Source organism: Carcharodon carcharias, chromosome 7, assembly GCF_017639515.1.
Source record: "Carcharodon carcharias isolate sCarCar2 chromosome 7, sCarCar2.pri, whole genome shotgun sequence".
Lineage (NCBI taxonomy): Eukaryota > Metazoa > Chordata > Chondrichthyes > Lamniformes > Lamnidae > Carcharodon > Carcharodon carcharias.
This window is the reverse complement of record NC_054473.1, coordinates 138049812-138073824: the sequence shown is the minus strand read 5'-3', so window position 1 is coordinate 138073824 and position 24013 is coordinate 138049812. Positions and strand designations below refer to the sequence as shown.

Genomic DNA, 24013 nt, shown 5'->3' with positions numbered 1-24013 from the left:
TTTATAGCGGTCATGTGAAGCGTCTTGGGGCATTGTATTAAGTTAAAGACGCATCATAAATGCAATTTGTCGTGTGGTATATTGACGTAGTCTACTTTTCATACTTGTTTAGATTATACAAGGATACCTTCACACTTAATAACGAGTGTTATTTATTCACGCAGCATGACAACAAAACCAAGTTTCCATTACAACCATACAACTGCCGGACCGGCTGAGTTTTTCCAGGTATTTTTGTTTTTGTTTTCAACTATTCCATTAATGATATTTGTCTTTCAAATTAGGCATTTCGTCCCTATCAAAAAGCATTGTTGATGCTTTATCTTCATTTTGTAAAGGATAAGGTAATTATAAAAATGTAAAAAGTTGATAATGACTGCGTATGCCCTTGGACCGTACATGTGTCCAGTGCGGACCATCAGCAACAATGGAGATGATCGAAATAAATCAGGCTATATAAGGTTTACTAACAGTAATGGTACCTTGAAGCAAACCCCAGTTACACCCGTTTCACATCAAGTTTACCTACTAGTTATTTTTAAAACCGCGTTATAAAACTTACCAAATACACCCGACGAGCTAATTACGGATTCATTTACCCCAACGACAGTTGCTACCGTACATCCATTTCCGGTTCCGTCTCGCTAGCGGCTGATTATGAGGCATGATGGTTCTTGTCATCCCCGGCTCACCCCCAAATCAGAAAACAGGGGCATGAAACGGACTTCAATTCCCAGAGTGTCCCACGCGTATGATGTATCCTAATCCGATTGGCTGTCTATAACGTCTGTCAAGTTCCCTCCCTGACTGCTCAGTTGATTGGCTGAGCCTTATGACATAATCTCGTTCATGATTGGTGGGAAGCAATGTCAATCAATCCAGTAGTAGTATGATTGGCTGCTAGCAAAAGATGTGTCCGTGTGTCGCTTGTTTCGAGTGAAGTCGTGTATGGTTGTGTTGTGCTGGAGGATGGGGGCTGGTTGGAATGGTTGTCACGCGACTTGTGTCAACGTTCTGCGGAGCGCGCTGAGCCGTTGCGTATCGGTTAGCAGCGCGGGGCTGTTTAGTAGAGGGTTGAAGTTTCTCTGAGTGCAGACAGTGGGGGATGGGGAGGGTGCGTCAATCGCGGTGTATGTTGGGATGTTAATGGTGTGCGTGTTTATGTTGACTGCAATAGGACACGAACCGAGGATGAAAAGATCTGGTAAATACGATAGAGCGAAGGAGAATAAGGTACAACCCGAGCGCTTAGAACCCGCGGCCTCTTGTGTTTCTGCCTAGTGTTCCTAGTGTGTCTGCTGGATGTCCCAAGAATAGGAGCAGGGCGCAGTGCAAAGGCGCTGGGCCTAAGCACAGGGACAAGCCCCTTGACCCAGGACCTCCAGCCCTGTGTAAAACCATGTGGAAATTAGCAGTATAATCTTGTATCACAGCGCGAACACTTGCAGGGAAATGTTCAAGAGGAGAGCCGTAAATCCCCTCAAAATCGCATACTTTTTAAAGACCACCTGGATTGCAGGGTCTGAGTGCTATTTCTATAAAAACAAGAACCAGAATGAGTTAATCAAAATAACCTTCATTAAACTGTTTTGTTAAACCGTTCTGTTACGTAAATAAACTTGAAAACGAAGACTTGATTGAGTCATGCACATGTTTACTACTAACTGGAAAATCACATGGTTTTCCCTAGTCTATCAACTAAACCATAAGGTATTTGAGCACTTTGACCAAATGAACACTCAAAGGCTGGTGCCTGTGTGAATTACTAATAAATTACGATTTTTTTTTTCTTAGCGATATTACCATACCAGCTGAGCCAAAAGCAAAATACTGCAGATGCTGGAAATCTGAAATAAAAGCAGAAAATTTTGGAAATAGGTCGAGCAGCATCTGGAGAGTATGAAAAGTTCTGTGTCTGCAGATGTTGCCAGATCTAGGTATTTCCCACATTTTCTCTTAATCCCTCACCATCTGAGTTCTGATTGCTGTCTACTCAAAACAGTGGAATTACACTGTTACCCCAGAATATAATACCTGATTTCAAGGCAAATTACTTGTAAACTGTTCTTGCTGTTTGTGAAGCTGTACTGACCTCCATTTGAGTACATTTCAACTATTAAAAGGTGGGGAATTAAGCCACAAAACTTAAATAGTTTATACCAAAACTCACTCCAAGCTCTAACTTGTCAAATTGCTGTGCAACTCCTATATCTAATTTTTCCCATCAATGCATTTCTCACCTCATCGGAGATTGCTCCATAGGTATGAATTTTCAATTATGTTGATTGATTCCAATGGTATTGTGGGTAGAATTACAGCCATTGGCCAAGTTCCTGAAGTAGACTTTCAAAAGTTTGAGATGATAACTTTAATCCTGAGTTTTTACCAGTGAGCTTCTAGAGTTCTTTATTGGCTCAGTATGTTTTTTCTGATGGTTTACATTAATTTTAGGCAAAGGTTTGGTGAAGTTGAGTCTTGAGAAAATTTTGTAAATACTGTATATGGAACCCCAGTATATTTTGATAAAATATTGGTATAAATGGGATTTTTATGAAATTATTAAATTATGTGAAATCTTGTGACAGGAAGAGATGGTGATGAAATAGTCTGTAAATGCAATGATTTAAAATGAGCAAGAATTGTGTCTAAAGTTGGATTAACAAGATTGACTACACATCTATTAAAAATGTCGACTGTTTGCATTTGTTCTGCAGCAGAAATTTATTTTCTATATCGGTAGACTTGACTTTTTCACATCATACCTTGCCTGATGCTTGATGACAGCTACATGAAATTTAAAGATTTGTTCAACATTGAAATTACGGTGTGGCTCTAGCAGCAACATCTTGGTAGTATTTTCATATGATCAATAATTTTTTGAGGCAATATCTTTAATCTTGCATTCTTGTCGAGCTGCATGTCATCAAGCCTTTAGTCACATGGGAGACACAAATGAGGAAGACCAATCAGTCCATCCATAATTTTGACCATCACAGCTTGAGATGCTCCTTAGATAATTTCAGTGTTTTTGCCTCCACTAATCTGGTTGGAAGTTTATTCCATGTGTTTTGTTCATGTTTGTGTGATGAAGTTCTTGAAATAAGTCCTCGATGTATTAGTTTGAACCTGTTCTCTTTGTCTGAGTGTCATTAAGTAGCGATGCAAGTTTTATTTTTCTATATTATGTACTCTCTTATCTCAGAAGTTATCTCACATTCACTTCATGACTGAAAAGCTCAACTTTCTCTACTCTTGAGATAACTCAGTCTTCTGACATGAGGGACCAGTGTCATGGTTCTGTTTCGAGAGCTTGAATATCTCTTGTGGCAATAACCAGGACTTCAGTTGGGGCTGATCAGAATACTACGCAGTTTGAGCCTGACTTTCTTTGATTTATACTCTGCTGTTCGGGCTGTATTAATTTGCATTCAACTTGTTTTTTGCTGCAGTGCATTAGTTAGACACAATGAGTTGAATAACTCCTAGGCTTTTCAACTTCAGTACAGTTAAAACCTCATTTGTTAGGTATTTGTGCTGTCCTATTTTCCTTCCTAAATGCAGTATTTTACGTGTATATTAATTGTCATCAGCTTTGATATGTGCACTTATTTGTACTTCCTGAACTCCCTCAATGAATTCAATTGTTATTGTTCATAGAATTTAAATACTGAATAAAAAATTAAAGTAAAAGTAGTAGGGGTCCTGATTTCCATTTGGTATTTGCTCCACCTAATACATTTCCCTTTAAAAAATATCCACTGATTCCCACCATTCATCTAATTTGTCATCCATTCCCATATATTTCCCTGAAACCTCACTCATTTAAGCTTAAGTTATAATTTTTTATGCAAAAATGTCAACTGCCTTTTGGAAGTTAAAACGCAACATGATGTGTCTTAAGATTTTCCATAGTCTCGTTGGATGACATATTCTTGAAAATACACCTCCATCAGATAATAACCAATGGGCAATGAGGTGCTCTGAGGTTGCTGCTGGGATGCAATTGACTGTGTCAGCTAATTGCTCACTGTAAAGCCTACACCCTGCTCACAGTGGTCCTCAGCGGTCTTTCCATGTCAGTCGAAGGCATAATTAGCTTCACAAATAGATCCTGTGTCTGCTAATCTGGTTTCTTTTACAGCAGCAATGTTGACACCAAGCGTGTGTTACTCATGGTCAATCAGGGTCATCTTGCATACACCTGCTGTGGAATTTGGGTCATTTTTCATACTAGGGCACATAGTCCTCACATTCCAGTTTACAAGCCGAGAGGTTACCTTTCCTTGTTTGCTGTATGGCCTGGTTTTAGGGGTGCAGACTTGCTTAGCGTCTGCACCCCTTTCTCAATCTTGTAGGCTGGTATCCAGAGGAAAGGTGAAAGCCTATACACATGGGCCCGAGTTGGTTTCAGGTAGTCTATTTGTCTATATGCCTGGTCTTTTTCTATCAGAGGCAGTTTGCTTTAAAATTCAATTACATTGGTCTGTTTTGTGCCGTATATCAATTCGGCCCAACCAGTCCATGCCAATGTTTATGCTCTGCTCGAACTCCTTCCATCTTGTCTCATTTAAATCAACCATTGTAACCTTTTCTCCCTCAAATGCTTGTCTCTCTTCCCTTTAACTAATCTCTCCCTGTTTTAACGAATTCCACATTTTTACCATTCTTTAGGTGAAGAAGTTTTTTTCTGAATTCCCTGTTGGGTTTCTTGGTGATTATTTTATATTAATGGCCTCTAGTTATGCTCTTCGGCAAAGGAAGAAACATTCTCTTTGTATTCAATCTATCAAAACTTTTCATAATTTTAAAGACCTCGATTACATCACCCCTCAGCCTTTTTTCAGGAGGGAAGAGACTTCACCAGCTAATCCTTCTATGCATTCCTGGTATCATTCTTGTAAATCTTATCTGCACCTTCTCCAGTGCCTCAGTGTACTTTCATTGAAAGTGTAATTCAAAGTCAAGTTAGAATAAGGAAAGAAACTGCCTATCTTGCCCTCTGTTTCCTTCTCTCTTTGCTCCCTCTTGTCTCAGGTTCTAGAAATTAGAATCTGTTTTGCAGGTGTGAGCAATTAGCATAAGCCTAAATGTCAACAAACACCGGAGAATTAATTGGCTTCAGCATTCAATTGGTGTTTTTTTTAACTAAACTAATATCGTATGAAAGACTTACTCTTGACTGTGACCCCCCCTCACCAAACTCCACCTTCCTTCTCCATTGAAAATGCTTTCTAAGACAAAATGAAAGCCACATGGTTGCCTACTTAAAAAGGTAGCACCTGCAGAAGCAAAGTTACTGCAGGTTTTTAGACTGTGTTTTAAATTAAATGCACACCCCACTTACCAAATGTAATATATATTAAATGTATCAATACCTCAGATAAGATAAATACCAATGTTAAATTACACCTGTTATCCTATGATATCCCGTTACAGAATAAAAATGAAATTTGCCTCTTGTAATTCTTTCTGATTATTCTCCACTCTAATATATTCCCACTCTCCATCTCTTTATGCTTGCATTCTTCCTCCCTTATTTTATCATTTTCTTTCTCTGCCTTTTGCATTTTAAGATTTGTATTACTAATTAAGCTTTGTAATTAAATCAAATTTAAAAACATGCCAAAGAAGCTACAGTATCAAACTATGATCTAACCAACAATAATGTTTGGGTTAGGCATTGTGGCCACTTTACAAAGTAACTTAAATCTTAAATTTCATAGATTTGTTTTAGAATGAGCTGCTGCTTTCTCAACAATTTATTGGAAAATTCATTAACATCTGTCTGAAGCACTAAATTACCTTTAGCATGTCAAGTTCTTACTGAAAGAAGTAAAATAAACATATAAGCGTTTTGGATAAATCTATCATAAGAATAAATTCATGCACTCTGCATCATATTTTCGCAATCTTGACAAACATGGGTGATTGATTCTTTACTTTGTCATTTGGAATGTGTGAGAAATAGAGTAATTGACTTAATGACATTGGATTCTGTTATCACTCCAAGTTTTTCTGTCAGCTGATCATTAGGACTTTTTTTTTATGAATTACAGTGCTTCATGCATAATTTCCAAGTTCCTTCAATCTTGACACTCTGCAACTTTTAGAACCCCACATCTGTAATTTATGGGACTCAATTTGTGTCTAACAGAAATGTGCAGCATTAACTACTACAACCAGTCCAGAATGGACATAAGTTCAGTCCACATTATTTTAATTTTGGTCTTAACCAAACACTAAATAACAGAAGTTGGAATAAAGATATTCAGCCAGGTTTGCACATTATAATAATGGTAAAAATTCCGTGCAAGCATACTGTTTAGGACTAAAAAAAAGTTGCATCATATTAGGCTGCACCTGATACTGATTGCATCAAGCTTGCTCCTTATATATAAAGAAATACATTCAATGCACTTGAAGTTGAAGATATTATATAGTTTTTGGCATTGAATGGTTAAGACTGTATCATAATAACCAGGATGCCATTGTTAAAGGGTGATGGTGAATAGACCCAACTTTGGACTCCATAAACCGTGTACACCCTGGCCCTGCTAACTGGATGGAGCAGCTCAATAAAAAAGGAAAGGATAATCTCAAGCTGCAGGACTTGTCAGGATTTCTGATGGAGATTTCATGGCATGACATTACACACCATTGTAAATAAGGCACTGCCACTGGCGTCCAGACCAAGTTCCCTATAAGGTGTTGCATAAGAGGACAAATGGGCCACTTTAAGATACATGGCCACATTGCAATCTTAAAAGGACTCTGCAGTGCTTTAAATAGGCTGTGCACAGCGAAGGGCAATGACGGAGAATAGATACAACTAATCTAATGCTCTCCTGGCCAACTTTCCATCTTCAACACATCCAAAGTTCTGCTCATATCCCAAATTGCACCAAGTCCTGTTTGTTCATCACTCCCATGCTGTTGACCTGTTCCCAGTCTGACAAAGCCTTGATTTTAAAATTTTCATTCTGCTTGTAACTACCTCCAACTCTACAATCCTCTGCGATATCTGCAGTCCTCCAACTCTGGCCAGTTACATAACCCTGATTTCCATCACACACAGTGGTAGAATGCCTTCAGCAGCCTTGGTCTTAAGCTCCAAAATCTCTTCCTAAACTTCTCTAGCTCCCCAACTTTAGGTTGTCCCTTGGAATCTACTAATTTGACCAAACTTTGATCACGTCGTAATATCCCCTTTGTGGCTTGGTGTCCAATTTGTCTGATGACACTCCTGTGAAGTATTGTGTTAATACATTAAAGGTGCTATTCAAATGCTTCACTTTATAGAGTTTTACCCACCTGAGGACGGGTTTAAAGTAACAGCCTCAGATCAGGCCATAACCATCAGTCCATTGACATGGCTCCGTGCCCTGACCTGCAACCTGTCTGAGTTGGATTTGAACTTAGGTCCACAAAAGTGAAAGGAAAATCTTCCAGCTCATTGTACCACCACTCCCACCCATTCCCATTCCCTCCTCATGATATCTTAATATGGCATTCATGGTCTGCCTGAGGGCAGGTCCTCTGTTCATTTCTCCATGCTTCACAGTCTTGCGCTTTCCTCTTTAGTTGCTCATTGATGCCTCCCATTTTCAATTTCAAGTTGTTTAGCATTTCCATGTAATTAATACAAAACTGGCTCAGTTTCTACCCCCAGCCTGCACCAACTTAGCTGATTTGACAGGGAGAGTGGGCTACAATAAGAATTTTACAACTTGCTTCTGAGCTCTTTTGCTTGGGGAGCATAAAGCTCAGCTATGGTATCCTGCCGCTATCTAATAAATACAGCTTCCTGAGTGCAGTTGAGTGTTTTTATCAATGTGAAAATATATATTAATAAAAACAAAAAAACTGTGGATGCTGGAAATCCAAAACAAAAACAAAAACAGAATTACCTGGAAAAACTCAGCAGGTCTGGCAGCATCGGCGGAGAAGAAAAGAGTTGACGTTTCGAGTCCTCAAGACCCTTCGACAGACCCTGTTCTGTCGAAGGGTCATGAGGACTCGAAACGTCAACTCTTCTCTGCCGATGCTGCCAGACCTGCTGAGTTTTTCCAGGTAATTCTGTTTTTGTTTTTGTTTTGGAAATATATATTGTTTGCTGGTTGTGGGGGAGGTGGGTGTGGGAGGGGCTGGAGGTGGTGGTGTAGGTGAGCTGAAGGAATTTGTTTTGTGCTTTGTGTATAATACTTGTGTTTTAAAATTAATCCCCCGATGATAGATTTCACCCTTTTTGATCATTGACGCACAAACAGGACCAGCAATATCTGTGTGCCATTGTTTGGATGGAGAGCAGAATGAAACAATTCGTCCTTCGTTTCTCAAAACACAAAGCTCTTTGTGAGTTTGTGTTTTCCTTTGTAATTAGGTATTCAAGAAAGAATAGGATCTACTGGGCAGAAAAAATGTTTCTTATGGGGAAAATCAAAACCTGGGGCTATAAATATGATAGTCACTAATAAATTCAATTGAGAATTTGGGAGAAATCTTTTTAATCCAACAGTGGTGAGAATATGGAACTTGCTACCACATGAAGTTGTTGAGGTGAATACCATAGATGCGTTTAATGAAAAGCTAGATAAGTACATGAGGGCAAAGGAGGGAAAGGAGATGTTGATAAGGTGAGATGAAGTAAGGTGGAAGGAGGCTTGTCTGGAGTATAGACATTGGCATAGGCCTGTTAGACTGAAAAGCTTGTTTCCGTAATGTAAATTCTATGTAACATTGTTCTGAAATGGTCCAACAGTTCAGTTTGGAACATTCTTTGGTTTCTGATGAAAGGTCTGTACTCAAAAGCATTTACCTGTTAACTTTTCATTTCCGCTTCTGACAGACTTCCTGCATTTTTCTATTTTTATGCCTGCTATCAGCTTAAAGAAAAGAGCAGAATTGGTTTGTCAGTTACTGTAAAATTTGTCGCAATGCTTGCATTGCACCTTTAAGCCAACTGATCTTGACACTGATGCAGAGGTTAAAAATAACGTCCTCGGAACAGCAGTGAAGCAATTCAAAAAACTACAAATAATTCTATGATGAAAGCAAAATACTACGGATGCCGGAAATCTGAAATAAAAACAAAAGTGTTGAGAAAACTCAGGTCTGGCAGCGCCTATGGAGAAAGAAACAGAGTTAATGTTTTGAGTCCATGTGACTTGAAGAAGTTACATTATTTGCCCTCTTGATATGTAGGAATACACTGAAAAGTATGGTTACATGAAGTGCATAGAGACCTAAAATGTTTATCTCTGAATCTCTTCCACCCTCTTTTAAAGGCATTAGTTTTAGTTTAGCGAGTCCATATAACTTGAAGAAGTTACATCATTTGTTCTCTTGATATGTAGGAATACACTGAAAGTATGGTTACATGAAGTGCATAGAGACCTAAAATTTTTGTCTCTGAATCTCTTCCACCTCTTTTAAAGGCATTAATTTTAGTTTAGATATTGCAAACACTCAGTCATAGCATTGCAGAGGCCTTTTTTGTAATGTATTCAGTCAGTTTTAGGTCTTATTAAACTCCAAGAATTGGAAATGTGGCTGATTCTCTGAATTAGTGAGTCTTTTGTCTTTCAGCCTTTGTCGAGAATGTATCTGGTTCAACTTGAGTTGACAATTTGCTCTAAAACTGAACTTGAATTTGCTGCATTGTCCAGTAACAGTCAATTGCTGATCTAATGTTCTGATGACACTGATATTATCATAACAGATGTTCAGTGTAAGAGCCTGTGTGCTGCATTGTCAAACGCTGTCTCTATTTACACAGTAGCTACAAACCACTTCTTGTACTGGTTCCAACTAGCAGCAAGATAGATAGTCGCCCAACCTCGGAAGGCCCACTTCTGCCTCCTACCCAAAATCCACAAACAGAACTGTCCTGGTAGACCGATCGTGTCAGCTTGCTCCTGCCCCACAGAACTCATTTCTCGTTATCTTGACTCCCTTCTCTCTCCCCTTGTCCAGTCCCAACCCACCTACATCTGTGATTCCTTTGACACCTTACGTCACATCAACAATTTCCAATTCCCTGGCCCCAACCGCTTCCTCTTCACCATGGACGTCCAATCCCTCTACACCTCCATCCCCCACCAGGATAGTCTGAGGGCCCATAGCTTCTTCCTCGAACAGAGGCCCGAACAATCCCCATCCACCACTACTCTCCTCCGTCTGGCTGAACTTGTTCTCACACTGAACAATTTCTCCTTCAACTCCTCTCACTTCCTCCAAATAAAAGGTGTGGCTATGGGTACCCGCATGGGCCCCAGCTATGCCTGTCTCTTTATGGGGTATTTGGAACATTCCTTGTTCCAGTCCTACTCCGGCCCCCTTCCACAACTTTTTCTCCGGTACATCGATGATTACTTTGGTGCTGCTTCGTGCTCTCGTCAGGACTTGGAAAAATTTATTAATTTTGCTTCCAAACTCCACCCCTCCATCATTTTCACGTGGTCCATCTCTGACACTTCCCTTCCCTTCCTTGACCTCGCTGTCTCAATCTTTGGTGATAGACTGTCCACCAATATCCATTACAAGCCTACCGACTCCCACAGCTACCTTGACTACAGCTCCTCACACCCCGCTTCCTGTAAGGACTCCATCCAATTCTCTCAGTTCCTTCGCCTCTGTCGCATCTGTTCCGATGATGCTACCTTCAAAAACAGTTCCTCTGACATGTCCTCCTTCTTCCTTAACCGAGGTTTTCCACCCATTGTCGTTGACAGGGCCCTCAACCGTGTCCGGCCCATCTCCTGCGCATCCACCCTCACGCCTTGTCCTCCCTCCCAGAAACATGATAGGGTCCCCCTTGTCCTCAATTATCACCCCACCAGCCTCCGCATTCAAAGGATCATCCTCCGCCATTTCTGCCAACTCCAGCATGATGCCACTACCAAACATCTTCCCTTCACCCCCACTGTCGGCATTCCGTAGGGATCGTTCCCTCCGGGACACCCTGGTCCACTCCTCCATCACCCCCTACTCCACAACCCCCACCTATGGCACCACCCCGTGCCCATGCAAAAGATGTAACACCTGCCCCTTCACTTCCACTCTCCTCACCGTCCAAGGGCCCAAACACTCCTTTCAAGCGAAGCAACATTTCACTTGCATTTCCCCCAACTTAGTCTACTGCATTCATTGCTCCCAATGCGGTCTCCTCTACGTTGGAGAGACCAAACGTAAACTGGGCGACCGCTTTGCAGAATACCTGCGGTCTGTTCGCAAGAGTGACCCAAACCTCCCTGTCGCTTGCCATTTTAACACTCCACCCTGCTCTCTTGCCCACATGTCTGTCCTTGGCTTGCTGCATTGCTCCAGTGAAGCCCAATGCAAACTGGAGGAACAACACCTCATCTTCTGACTAGGCACTTTACAGCCTTCCGGACTGAATATTGAATTCAACAACTTTAGGTCTTGACCTCCCCCCTCCATCCCCACCCCCTTTCTGTTTCTTCCCCCTTCCTTTTGTTTTTTTCCAATAAATTATATAGATTTTTCTTTTCCCACCTATTTCCATTATTTTTAAATATTTTAAAATCTTTTATGCTCCCCCCACCCCCACTAGAGCTATACCTTGAGTGCCCTACCATTCATTCTTAATTAGCACATTCGTTTAGATAATATCACCAACTTCGACACCTATGTGTTCTTTTGTTCTGCTGTCTGTGACATCTTTTATCACTGCTTTTGCCTACAACCACACCACCCCCCTCCACTTCTCTCCCCCCACCCAACCCCACCACCTGAAACCAGCTTATATTTCACCCCTTCCTGGATTCGCCTAGTTCTGTCGAAGGATCATGAGGACTCGAAACGTCAACTCTTTTCTTCTCCGCCGATGCTGCCAGACCTGCTGAGTTTTTCCAGGTAATTCTGTTTTTGTTTTAGCACTTTTGTAAACATCAGTTTGCACTTCAGAGCTATGGTATTTTATGACTGACAGTCCCTCCTCTGCTAACTCAGGTATTCTGGTCTGTGGCTGTGCTGATGTACCATTGTACTATGCAGTGGAATGGTAGGATATGGGCTCCCAATTCTATTCCGTTGCTCTGCTGGCTGAACCTACCATCTTTCACTGCTGCTCATACCCTGACTCACAATGAGTCCCATTCACCCATAACTCTTGTGTTTGCTGACCTACGTTTTCTTGGCTTTGAATTTAAAATTTTCATCCTTGTGTTCAAATCCCTTTATTGCCTCTCTTCCCCTTGTGCATCATCAATTTCCTTTCCACTCCAAGCTTTAATGCACTTGTCCTAATATCGCCTTATATGACTCAGTGCCAAATTTTGCCACAACAATGTCCTGGAGAAGTGTTAGTTGAAACCTGGGCATATATACCTGGCTTTTTAATGTGCGTGCCAGAAGAGAGCAGAAATATTCCCCCCAAAAAGGTTCTCTCATTCATGAACAAAAAACAGCTAATGGAAACCAAGATTCTAAATCTGCAGATAACTATTGTAAATCCAGCAAATAATTTGCATAGTTGAGCTTTGCAAGAATGAGTGTGACGTTTAATACACAATGTTTGTTCAGTTGCAGGTTTTCTATTAATTAAATGACGATTCGGTACTCGGATGAACAATATACTACAACACACTTCAGAAATGCAAACTACATAGTATTTTTTGTGATGACTTAAACATCAGGTTTTACAGTACTCGGCAGTATTGCTATTCTCTACAGTATTTCTATCCTTAGTTATAGCTTGATGTAAATCTCATAATGTCTATTTGAAATGCAGTGAAATTGGAAATTTTAAAATTGTAATCTACTTAATTCAATTTGCTGTACTATGTTGGCAGTAAAAAAACTTGTTCCATCCATGTTTTCAGTTCAGAAATTTAATAGAACATTCTGAGGTCATATGTACAAGTTTTAAATGAAAAATCATCTCAGATATGCCAAGTATATTTTTGCTTTTAATAGAGAAAATATGCAGCTACAATATATTGGTACATACTTGCAAAATAAACTAAACAGAAACCATCTTGGAGTAGAAGTCTTTTGTTAAATAATTATATCCAGTTTTGTAGTTTGAAGCTTATGGTATTTTTCACTGATTATTCTTTTTAAAGAATACTATATAAAAATACCACATGGGCCACACTTGCATTAAAAACTGTTATGTGAACATCATGAGAAATCCCATATTAAAATGTCTACGTTTAACTGTTATTTTGCTCTCTGAAATCAGTAGGTGGCAATTAATGCATAATTTGATCATCACAGTTGGCTATTACACTTTGACTTTGTACTCTGGAATATCTTAAACTGGTTCCAAGCTTCTCCAGCTCCATTTGCTGCTATGAGTTTCTTTAGTCTTTCACACCTCTTGCTCTTGGCCCTCTCTAGCCCATTGTAATTTTTTTCATCTCTGCATTTAATTTTTCCCTTCAGTATTTTTAAAAAAACTTTTAGTCTTTGTTTTCAAAAAAACCTCCTGCTGCTAACTCTGCCATTGAAGCTGGTCTCCTAGTTCCTGCAGTGCCAATTTTACAACCTGTACTTTATTTTAACTGATCTTCCTTCCAGAAGCCTCCAGTTTTAAAAACAAAATTATTTTTAAAAATTCTTGAAACACAATCAGTCCTTTCCTTGCCATTACTTTTGAATGTCCATCCATTAAGGGAAGCTTGCATTGCTGCAATGTTGCTCCTACTTCTCTGCTTCATTGTGCCTCAGCTTTAACTTGTTTTCCAGCTCTACCTTCAAAAACATGTTGTTTTCTTTAAATTCTGTGATGCCTAACCTGTTTTATCCCAGTCTGCCTCCAAACCTTTTCAACACCAATCACCATAGTCTCCATGAAGCGCAAGTTGTTGTCCTGTTCCTGACTGTGCCTCAGTTTAGTTTTAAAAGTTGTAGATTCCTCCTCCTTTTCTTCCCATTCAGCTACTCTACCTTCTACTACAGTCTTTCTCCAGCTGTCTTCCTTTGCCCTGCTTTTTGTTTTAATGGTTCACCTTTGCCCTTGCATGCTGCTCCCTACTTGGCCTCATTTCAAAATAAGTATTTTCTTCTAATAACCCGAATGCCTATCCCACAATCTACTTCCTCTCCTCTCTTCCCCTTATTGCCCTTCATCCCCAGCCTTTCCCTTATGATTATGTTCAATGTTAGTCTTTTCCATTTCTATTGATTTGCTCCCATCAATGCATAAGAACATAAGAAATAGGAGTACGCCATTTGACTCCTTGAGCCTATTGTGCCATTCAATAAAATAATGGCTGACCTGATCGTGGCCTCAACTTTTCTTGCCTGCCTGCCCTCCATAACCCTTGACTTCCTTGTAGAACAAATATCTGTCCAACTCAGCCTTGAATATATTCAAAGCCCCACCCTCCATTGCTCTCTGGGGTAGAGAGCAAGATTAACCACCCTGTCCTCATCTCCGTCTTGATTGGGAGACCTCTTATTTTGAAACTGTGCTCCTCTACTTCTAGGTTCCCCCATGAGAGGAAACATCCTCTACCTTGTCAAACCGACTCAGAATCTAGATTATCTCTCATTCTCCTCAACTCTAATGAATATAAGCCTAACCTTTCCTCGTAAGATAACTCATCCCAGGAATCAACCTAGTGAACCTTCTCTGAAATGTCCCCAATGCAAGTACATCCCTCCATAAGTAAGGAGACCACAACTGTATGCATTATTTTAGATGTGGTCTCACCAATACCCTGCACAGTTGTAGCAAGTTTTCCCTACTTTTATGCTCCTAAATAGTATGAAAATGATTGAGAATTTAATGAACTGAACCTGACAACATATGATTTATGGACTTTAATGCAAAGTGCAGTAGACTTTCCATTTTTATTCAGTAAGTTAAGGAGACCTGATGTTTGCAATGTATTGTAATTATTTGTTTACTTAAATGTTAATAATTGTGCAACCCTTTTATTATTTTATACTTTTTTTATTTTAACTGTCCACAATTAAATGTTATGTTATGAAATATGATTGTTTTATTTGTATCATCATCGCAGTTTGGCACCTGCTGCCATGATGGTTTTTCAATAAACCAATCCTCTTATTTATATTCCATCCCCTTGCAATAAAGGTCACATTTCATTTGTCTTTCTAATTACTTGCTGCACCTTCATATTCTGCCACTCTATATACAACCTCAGACTTTTCCTTGCTCTACTTATTGTTTAAATATTCAACCTTAGACTTTCCCAGGGCTCCTAATCTTCCCCATCTATTTCCAATATATTAATAGTCTTTTTGCAGTACATGCTGCCTGAAACTCTGTACTTACTGTGTGTAGCACTCTTCTTGTCACACTTTGTTAATAACAACCCTTTCATACTTGCATATCTGATCCACTGTGAGCAATACCAGCAGATATCTGCTGGTTAATTTTTGAATTGCCTGACATATTCTTAGCATGTTCTCAATACTGAGGACTCTCATAGACGTTTTTTAAACTTTCACTTTCTAAATAATGAGAGATGAGAGAGGAACTCTATGGCAAGTCCTGATTCTGTAATCTACTTTCCTATCGACTAGTATTTTTACTTTGGTAATTGTAATAGCGCCCTCCAATCATGTATGTATGTACATAAACCAAACCAGATTAAACTAGTTCGCTCTTTGTACCAGACCTCCATGCTGTCCACATGAATGATTTTTGTTTGCCAAGATATTACTGTCTGGCGATGAAATGGGATTGTGAATTCCCTAACTTAAAATAAATTTTGGGTTGGAGAAGTTCCCTGCTAACCAAGGAACTTGCAAATGTGCTTTGTTGAGAAAAGGCTTAAAAGTCCAGTCCAAAGTAAAAGTGTGCTGTACATGTAGTAGACTGACCTTCATGATGCCTACACCTATAGGAATTATTGGATAACTGGGAGGGTGCTGTCTCCGGGAGTCTTTTAGTGCACACATTGAGTGCCTAGAAGTTTTTCACTGCTTAACAATATCCTCAAAAGTCCTGATAATTCAGCTATAAGTCAGTCAGCATGGGAAAGCAGAAGGGTGATGTTTTTGACTGAAGCAGGCGTGGAAGTGTATGCAATGCTCAAGAATTTGCTCACCCAGGCAAAGCGAAAAAATACGCCACCAAAGGACATTTTGATTAAGCTTTGATTAGGCTTGAGCAGCGCTACAATCACAATCCTTTGGAAATTGCAGAAATTTTGGAACAAGGAATCAGCTGCGCAGTGAGAATATTGGAGAGTTTATTGTAGCTTTAAAAAGCCTTTCAGTTCATTGTAATTTTGGATAATTTCAAGAGAGAGTGTTGCATGATAGACTTGTTTGCAGATTGAAAAGTAAGTGCATTTGTACTAAGTTGATGACATTGCCAAAGCTGACTTCTGACACAGCTTGCCAAACAGCATTGTCCATGAACATGACAGAACATGACTGGAGAGAAGTTAGCTTTAATAAATAGCAGTCATCTACTGAAGCAAATCAGCTGCAGATGAGTAAGCAGAAGGCCCCAACGACAGCAGCTGGTAGTTTCAGTGGTATAACAAAATCCTGTTACTGATGCCTAGGGCAACATTTGGCACAGAATTGTCCAGCTGCAGGAAGGGTCATCTTGCCAAAGCATATCGCAAGAAGGAGAATGAAAGAAATGCTGGCATTTTGAAAAGTTGAGTCAACATCAATTGAAAAAATTGCGAATAGAGTTATCCAATTATATAAGAAAGAAAATTGCCATTATTGAAATATGTTGGTTCAGGTCACATCAATGAGCAATGTGCAAAATTGCCTATCATTGCTGTAAAAGATTAAAAAAAGCCTTGTTAAAAGAAAGCACTTAAGTTCAATTGAAGCAAGCTTTTTCGTGTTGAAGTGAAATTCACATTGCAAGACAATGTAGTAAAGTACCCCAAGATGCTCGGTGAAACTAGCAAAACGATTCAGGGATACAAGGCTAAAGCACGTGTTCAGAGGATGGCAAGGCTAGTTCATTGCAGGCTGCACCCAGTTCCCTACACTCTAAGAAAGAAGGTAGAGCAAGAACTGCAAAGACTGAGGCTGAGATCATTACTCTTGAAGTAGAGCAAAGTAATTGGGCTGCTCCCATAGTGGTAGGACCAAAATCAGATAGTAGTTTAAGAATATGTGGTGATTATAAGGTAACAATAAATCAGGTACTAAAATGTAATCCACCCGATATTTTGCCAAACATGGAGAATCTATTAGCAATGTTGTCAGAAGGCCAGATTTTTTTCAAAGTTCTGACAAGTGTCTATTTTAACTTGAGCTAGATGATGAGTCCAAGTCATACTTGACCAACAATCCACACATGAACCTAAAATAAAAATACCTGGAAAAACTCAGCAGATCTGACAGCATCTGCGGAGGGGAACACAGTTAATGGTTCAAGTCTGTATGACTCTTCAACAGAACTAAGTACAAATAGAAAAGAGGTAAAATATAAGCTGGTTACAGGACTGATTTCAGTTTCATAGGCTGGCATGTGGTGTTTCTTCAGACCCTGGAATTTTACAAGGGGTGATGAACCAAATTTTGCCAGGAATTGAGGGAGTAGTGTTCTATTTGAAATGGAAAATTCAAGCCTCAGTCAAGGCCAAAATTAATCTTTATTGGAGAAAACTTCTGCTCAGACTCACTGTAAGATGGATCAACGCCTTTCCACAAGTTCTGAAAGTTTGGCTCAGGAAAGGAGGTAACCCTTTAGGAATGGGAAACCAATGATTTAGTTTGTAAATAAAGAAAAAAGAAAACAAAGAAATATATAAGATTGTGTAGAACTCAAATTTGTTTAATTTTTTCATTGAGGAGGGCAGGGTGTAATAACACCATTTTACAACCATTTGTGTATGTGTGTGTATAAACCAAACCAGATTAAAATAGTTTGCTTTTTGCACCGGACCTCCAAGCTGTCCACAGAAATGATTTTGTCTGAAAGGATGTTACAGGAGGAACTCCATGGCAAGCCTTGACTCAGTAATTTACTTTACTCTCTACTGGTATTTTTACTTTAATAATATGCCCTTGGGTTCAAGCACACATTACTCCTGTTGTTGAAGACTTAAATTTATTTCCACACTTTTAATGACATCCTAGATCTTCATTTTCATTGGTCTTGTTACCGAAGGAACCATAAAGTGTAAGCCTCCCAAAGACCCATATCAGGATTAGCAGCATACTGCCAGGAAAAATGGGAGAATAAGACTTGTCTCTATGGTGCACCATAAAAACAGCCTTAATAAATAACTTAACCTCTGTTCTATAGACCTGTTGTCTATTGCTCTTTGCTCACCATTTAATGACCATATGTAAGTGATTTTATGTAAAGTGCCAGGATTGCTAATGCTTGTATCCGGCAAACAACTGTTCAAATCTGCTATCTTTCAAAGTCAAAGTTTTGCTTGATGTTTGTACTGATCAAAATACCAGGTTTGCTCAACTTTTTGGCGAGCTGATCACTGGCATCTGTTCCGGATCTGTGTTACAGGATATGAATTACGAATTGAGACAACAGGTACCAGGTAGCCGCATGTTTTACAACAAAATGTTTTAACCATATTTTTCAATTGTACATGTGTTTGGAAAATGTAAGACAGCAGCAGAGCTTGCCTTTATGTGGCTTCCCACATAGACTGGAAACCATGTGAACACAGGCTTTGTGCAGGCCTGAATGACTTCCAAATGTTTCTTTACTAGGGTTCTAAGCTGCTGTAGCCTTGGTAGCTTAATCAGAGGCTATGCTTTCACTGCATTCTTTAGAACTATATAATGATTTGAGAGAATGACAGTTTTAATTGTATAGCTTGATTTATTAATTAGTTCTTGCCCTGCTGAATAAACAGGGACTCCATAGGTTAGCACACCACATAAATGTCAAAAGCAGCTATTGATATTTATGGGCTTTACTCAAGCAGCTTTCACTGCAGTCACTATGGTTTATTTTTATCATTAGATCTAGTTTTCTTTTCTCATCTTTTTGTATCACTGTTTCAGGCTACTTAGCACTATATATACACCCTGGCTAGGTCATTGCTACGCATTTAATGATCACCATTAGGGCTACTCTGTGATTGGGGAATCGTACATAGTTCAAGGCTGTATGCCCTTTTCCCATCCATTCATTATCATGTAGCAGCTCGCTTAGAAGTTAGTTTAACTGGATTGGGTATGTAGCCCCTGTGAGGTATACTTAAATCGTAAGATTCTGATTGGGACTTAAAATGCTTTGAGTTCTTGGCTTCTACCAAAGTTTTAACTCTAAAATGAAGCTCTTCTTTAACACCAACTTGTATTTGTATAGCACCTTTAATGTAGTAAAACATCCCAAAGCCCTTTATAAGAGCATTACAAACAAAATCTGTCACCAAGCCACATAACAAGAGATTATTAAAGTAGATTACCAGAAGCATGATGAGAGGTAGATTTCAAGGAATCTCTTAAAAGAGGAAAGAACGTAAGAGAGGTAGAGGTTTAGAGAGAGAATTTAAGACCTTGGCAGCTGAAGGCATGACTGTTAATGGTGGAGTGATTAAAATTGGCGATGCTTAGGAGGTCAGAATTAGAGAAACACTGATATCTTGGACGATTATGCGGTTAGAAGATATTAAAGATAGGGATGTGCAAGGTCAAGGAGGAATTTGAAAACAAGGATGAAAATATTAAAATTGAGGCCATGATTTACCAGGATCCATCACTGAGTGTAGGGGTGATGGGTGAACAGACTTGGTGTGAGTTAAAATATAGGCAGCAGAGCTTTGGATGAACTCAAGTTTACCAAGGGTAGAACAGGGGAGGCTGGTCAGTTTATTAGAATATTTATGCCTAGAGGTAGCAAAGGCATGGGTGAGGGTTTCAGCAGCAAATTAACTGAGGCAGGGCAGAACGGCAGAGTCAGGCATTGTTACAGAGGTGGATATAGGCAGTCTTAGAGATGGTGCAGACATGTGGTGAGAAGCTCAACTAGGGGTCACAAAGGTTGTGAACCGTCTAGCTAAATCTTAGCTAGTTGCCAGGAAAAGGCAGAGAGTCGATGATTAGGGAGTGGAGTTTGTGGCAGGAACCAAAGATAATGACTTCATTCTTTCCAATATTTTGTTGGATGAAATTTCTGTGCAGGCAGTCCTGGGTGTCGGACAAGCAGTCTGATTATTAGAGAAAGATTGTGGTGAGGTAAAGCTGGAAGTCGTCAGCGTACATGTCAAAACTGGCATCGGTACATCCGAAAGGTTGAACGTTTCATGGATAGCACATTTATAGAAGTTGTCACCCAATAGCTGCAGGTGGCGAGGAAATGGGCAGGCAGTCAAGGAGGACCAGGCAGTCAAGGAGGACCAGGCAGTCAAGGAGGACCAGGGAGTCAAGGAGGACCAGGCAGGTAGTGCAGAAATTTCTAGAGTCCATCTTATTCTCTAACCAGTAATCAGTTCTAAATACTTTTGAGAGTGATGGTTCCTCTGGGGAATGCAGCCTGAGCCAGATCCATGGCACCAGGCCTGGCTCAGCAGTACAGGGGGCAGCAGGAAGATTGGAAATGGATGCCATGGAGAGATTTGAAAACAAGTATGAAAATTTTAAAATCGAGGCAATGATTTGCCGGAGCCATGGTATGTCAGTGAGCACAGAGGTGATGGGTGAACAGGACTTGGTGCAAGTTAAGATAGGGGATTCTATAGTTAGGGAAAACAGACAGGCATTTCTGCAGTTGAAGGTGTGAATTCAGGATGGTATGTTGCCTCCCTGGAGTGGCTATAGAGTATTCTAAGGAGGAGAGTGAACAGCCACCAGTCATGCTCCATACTGGTAGTGACAACATAGGTAAAAGAAATAAGAGCATGCAGGCAGATTTTGGGGAGCTAGGAAAGAAACCAACAAGCAGAACCTCAAAGGTAGTAACCTCCGGATTACAAGTGAGTATAGAAATAGAAGGACAGAGCAGGTGAATGTGTGGCTGGTGTGGGAGGGGGAGGCGCGGTTTAGATTCATGGAACACTGGGATTGGTTCTGGGGCAGATGGGAGTGTACCGGCTGGACGGGTTGCGACTGAACAGAGCCTGGACCAATGTCTTTGCAGGGCAATTCGCTCATGCTATTAGGGGGAGGATTTAAACTAACTTTGCAGGGGTGTAGGGATCAGGCAATAATATTAGAAAGGAAAAACAAGGTGCACCAAAAATTGGGAGAAACAGGTGGGGTAGGAAATAGTAAGTTATTAGGTGGGGTCAGAGTAAGAGGGAATTGTACTAATGTCTAAACTAGATTTAAGTAAAAGCGAAATACTGCGGATGCTAGAAATCTGAAATAAAAACAGAAAATGCTGGAGATACTCAGCAGTTCAGGCAGAGTTAACGTTTCAAGTTCATATGACTGCGGAGCTAGAGAGAGGTGAAAATGTAATGGATTTCATACTGTGTAAGGGGGTGGAGCAAAATAGAAGGTCGGGGATAAGTGGGAGTTAAGGAAAAAGTTGACAAAGATGTCATGGATACAGGACAAAGAGAGTATTAATGATAATGTTAAAGACTAAAGAAGGTACTGATAGTGGCATAAAGATAAGATCGAATGTGTTAATAGCAGAACGAGGGTTAGTTCTCTGTGAAAGTAAAACATAAGAACGAGTGACGGATGGCCCTGTGGGTGGGGTTGGAGGAGGTGCTGGAGGTTGGGGAAATTTAAAACAGTTTTTTAAAATTAAAAATTTTTAAAAAGGGGTAAAGATGGCTGAAAGAGTTCATGGTCTGAGGTTGTTAAACTCAATACTAAGTCCCAAAGGCTGTAATATGCCTAATCGGAAGATGAGGCGCTGTTCCTCCAGTTTGCCTTGGGCTTCTCTATAATGTTGTAGTAGGCCAAGAATGGACTTGTGGGCATCAGAGCAAGATGGTGAGTTGAATGGCAAGCGACAGGAAGATCTGGGTCATGCTTGTGGACTGAAGGTGTTCTCCAAAGCGGTCACCCAGTTTGTGTTTAGTCTTCCCAATGTTGAGGAGACCGCATTGGGAGCAGTGAATACAGTAGAATAAATTGAAGGAGAATTGAATTGCTGCTTCACCTGAAAGGAGTGTTTGGGGTCTTGGATGTTGGGGAGCTAAAGGGACTGATGTTGCACCTTCTGCGATTGCATGGAAAGGTGCAGTGGGAAGGGGGTGAGGAGTTGGGGATGATGGAGGAGTGGACCGGGGTGTCGTGGAAGGAACGGTCCCTATGGAATGCTGATGGGGGTGGTGAGGGAAAGCTGTGTTTGGTGATGGCACCATGCTGGAGTTGGTGGAAATGGCAGAGGATGATCCTTTGAATGTGGAGGCTGGTGTGGTGAAAAGTGAGGACAAGGGGGACCCTATCATGGTGCGGAGAAGGGGTGAAGGCAGAAATGTGTGAGATGGGTCAGACCTGGTTGAGAGCCCTGTCAACTACAATGGCTGGGGCATGGGGGCGCTCAGTTAAGGAAAAAGCAAGACGTGTTAGAAGTGCCGTTTTAGAAGGTAGTGTCATCGGAACAGATGCGACGGAGGCAGAGGACCTGGGAGAATAGGATGGAGTCCTTACAGGAAGCAGGGGTGTGAGGACCTGTAACTGAGGTAGCTGTGGGAGTCGGAAGGCTTGTAATGAATATTGGCTGACAGTCTGTCACCAGAAATGGAGACTGAGAGGTCAAGGAAGGGAAAGAGAAGTTCGGAAATGGACGATGTGAAGGTGAGAGAGGGGTGGAAATTAAAAGCAAATTTGATAAATTTTCCAAGTCCAGACAAGAGCATGAAGCAGCACCGATACAGTCATTGATGTTTTTCCCCCCAAGCATCCCCGCCCACAGGGCCATCTGTCGTTTCTTATGTTTTTCTTTCGCAGACCGATGACCCTCATCCTGCTATTAACATATTCTGCTATCTTATGCTACTATCAGCACCTCTTTTAGCCTTTGACATTACCATTAACATTCCCATGACAATTTTGTCAAATTTCTCCTTCGCTTCCATCTATCCCTGATCTTCTATTTTGCTCCACCTGCTCCAGCCCCTCTTAAACAGTATACAATCCATCACATTTCTACCCCTCTCGAGCACTGAAGAAATCGTATGGACTCGAAACGTTAACCCTGTTCCTCTCTGTACTGATGCTGCCAGATCTACTGAGTTTCTGCAGCATTTTTTGTTTTTATTATTCTAAGTTAGGTTTACTGTGCATGTATGTGAACGCGTGGGGAATGGTAAGTATGGCTGTTGAACTGCAGGGAAGGCTAGTCACGGGAATATGATGTTCAGGTACAGTAGTGTATGCTTCCATGAGGAGGGAATGGTAGGACAAACAAATCCAGAACTCTCTGGATGACAACAGCGATCAAGAGTAAATTGAAGCAGAAAAAGGGTGCATGCGTCAGCTGTCAGGTTCATAACATATTTGATGATCAGGTTGAATATAGAAAGTTTTGAGGGAAAATGAAAAGGAAATGAGGAAAGCAAAGAGAGAGTAAAAGAAAAGACTGAATTAATATAAAAGTGCACTCAAAAATCTATAGGAATACGTATAGTAAAAGGGTAGTAAAAAGAGGAGTGGGGTTGATTAAGGATGAAAAAGGGGATTTTAGTACCACAATGAGGTACTAAAAGATGACTTTGCTTCTGCACTTACTAAAGAAGAAATATTATAATAAAGAAATAGGTAGTTGAAACTAAATGGGCTAAGAATTGAAAAAGAGACATTAGAAAGGCTGATTGTACTTAAAGTTGATAAGTCACCAGGATCAGATGAACTGCATCTGAGGATACTGAGGGAATTGAGAAAGTTGCAGAGGCACTGGCCATAATCTTCCAATCCTCTTTTGGTACAGGGGTGGTGCCAGAGGACTGGAGAATTGCCAATGTTACTCCTTTGTTTAAAAAAAGGGTACGATGAAGGTTAAGCTCAGAAACTAGAGTCAGATTAACCTCGGTGAGAAAGCTTTGAGGAACAATAATTCAGGACAAAGTTAGCAGTCTCTTGGACAAATGTGGATAAATTAAGAAAAGCCACCATGTTAAGGGAAAGGCGCACTGAACTGATTTGAATGAGTTTTTTGATAAGG

The 24013-nt window shown here is 40.4% G+C and overlaps 2 protein-coding genes across 22 annotated transcripts in view; one reads left to right on the top strand and one right to left on the bottom strand.

Moving 5' to 3' along the window:
- The window catches only part of rpgrip1l (RPGRIP1 like), a 298740-nt gene extending 298101 nt beyond the window's left edge, over window positions 1–639 (bottom strand). For all 8 annotated transcript variants that reach the window (XR_005943542.1, XM_041191778.1, XM_041191780.1 and 5 more), the window contains exon 1: window positions 563–639. The gene's annotated coding sequence lies outside the window, so the exon portion shown is untranslated. The remainder of the gene's footprint in view (window positions 1–562) is intronic.
- Window positions 640–889: 250 nt separating this feature from the next.
- fto (FTO alpha-ketoglutarate dependent dioxygenase) overlaps window positions 890–24013 on the top strand; it is a 426363-nt gene continuing 403239 nt past the window's right edge. For 11 of the 14 annotated variants that reach the window (XR_005943490.1, XR_005943489.1, XM_041191082.1 and 8 more), the window contains exon 1: window positions 890–1233. Coding sequence is in view for 9 of the 14 variants with exons in the window: in XM_041191082.1 (XP_041047016.1) it covers window positions 1141–1233 (93 nt within the window). In the remaining 5 variants the exon portion in view is untranslated. Of the gene's footprint in view, window positions 1234–1794; window positions 1938–24013 lie in introns of all 14 variants that reach the window. The other 3 variants (XM_041191092.1, XM_041191091.1, XM_041191090.1) reach the window with 3 other exon arrangements.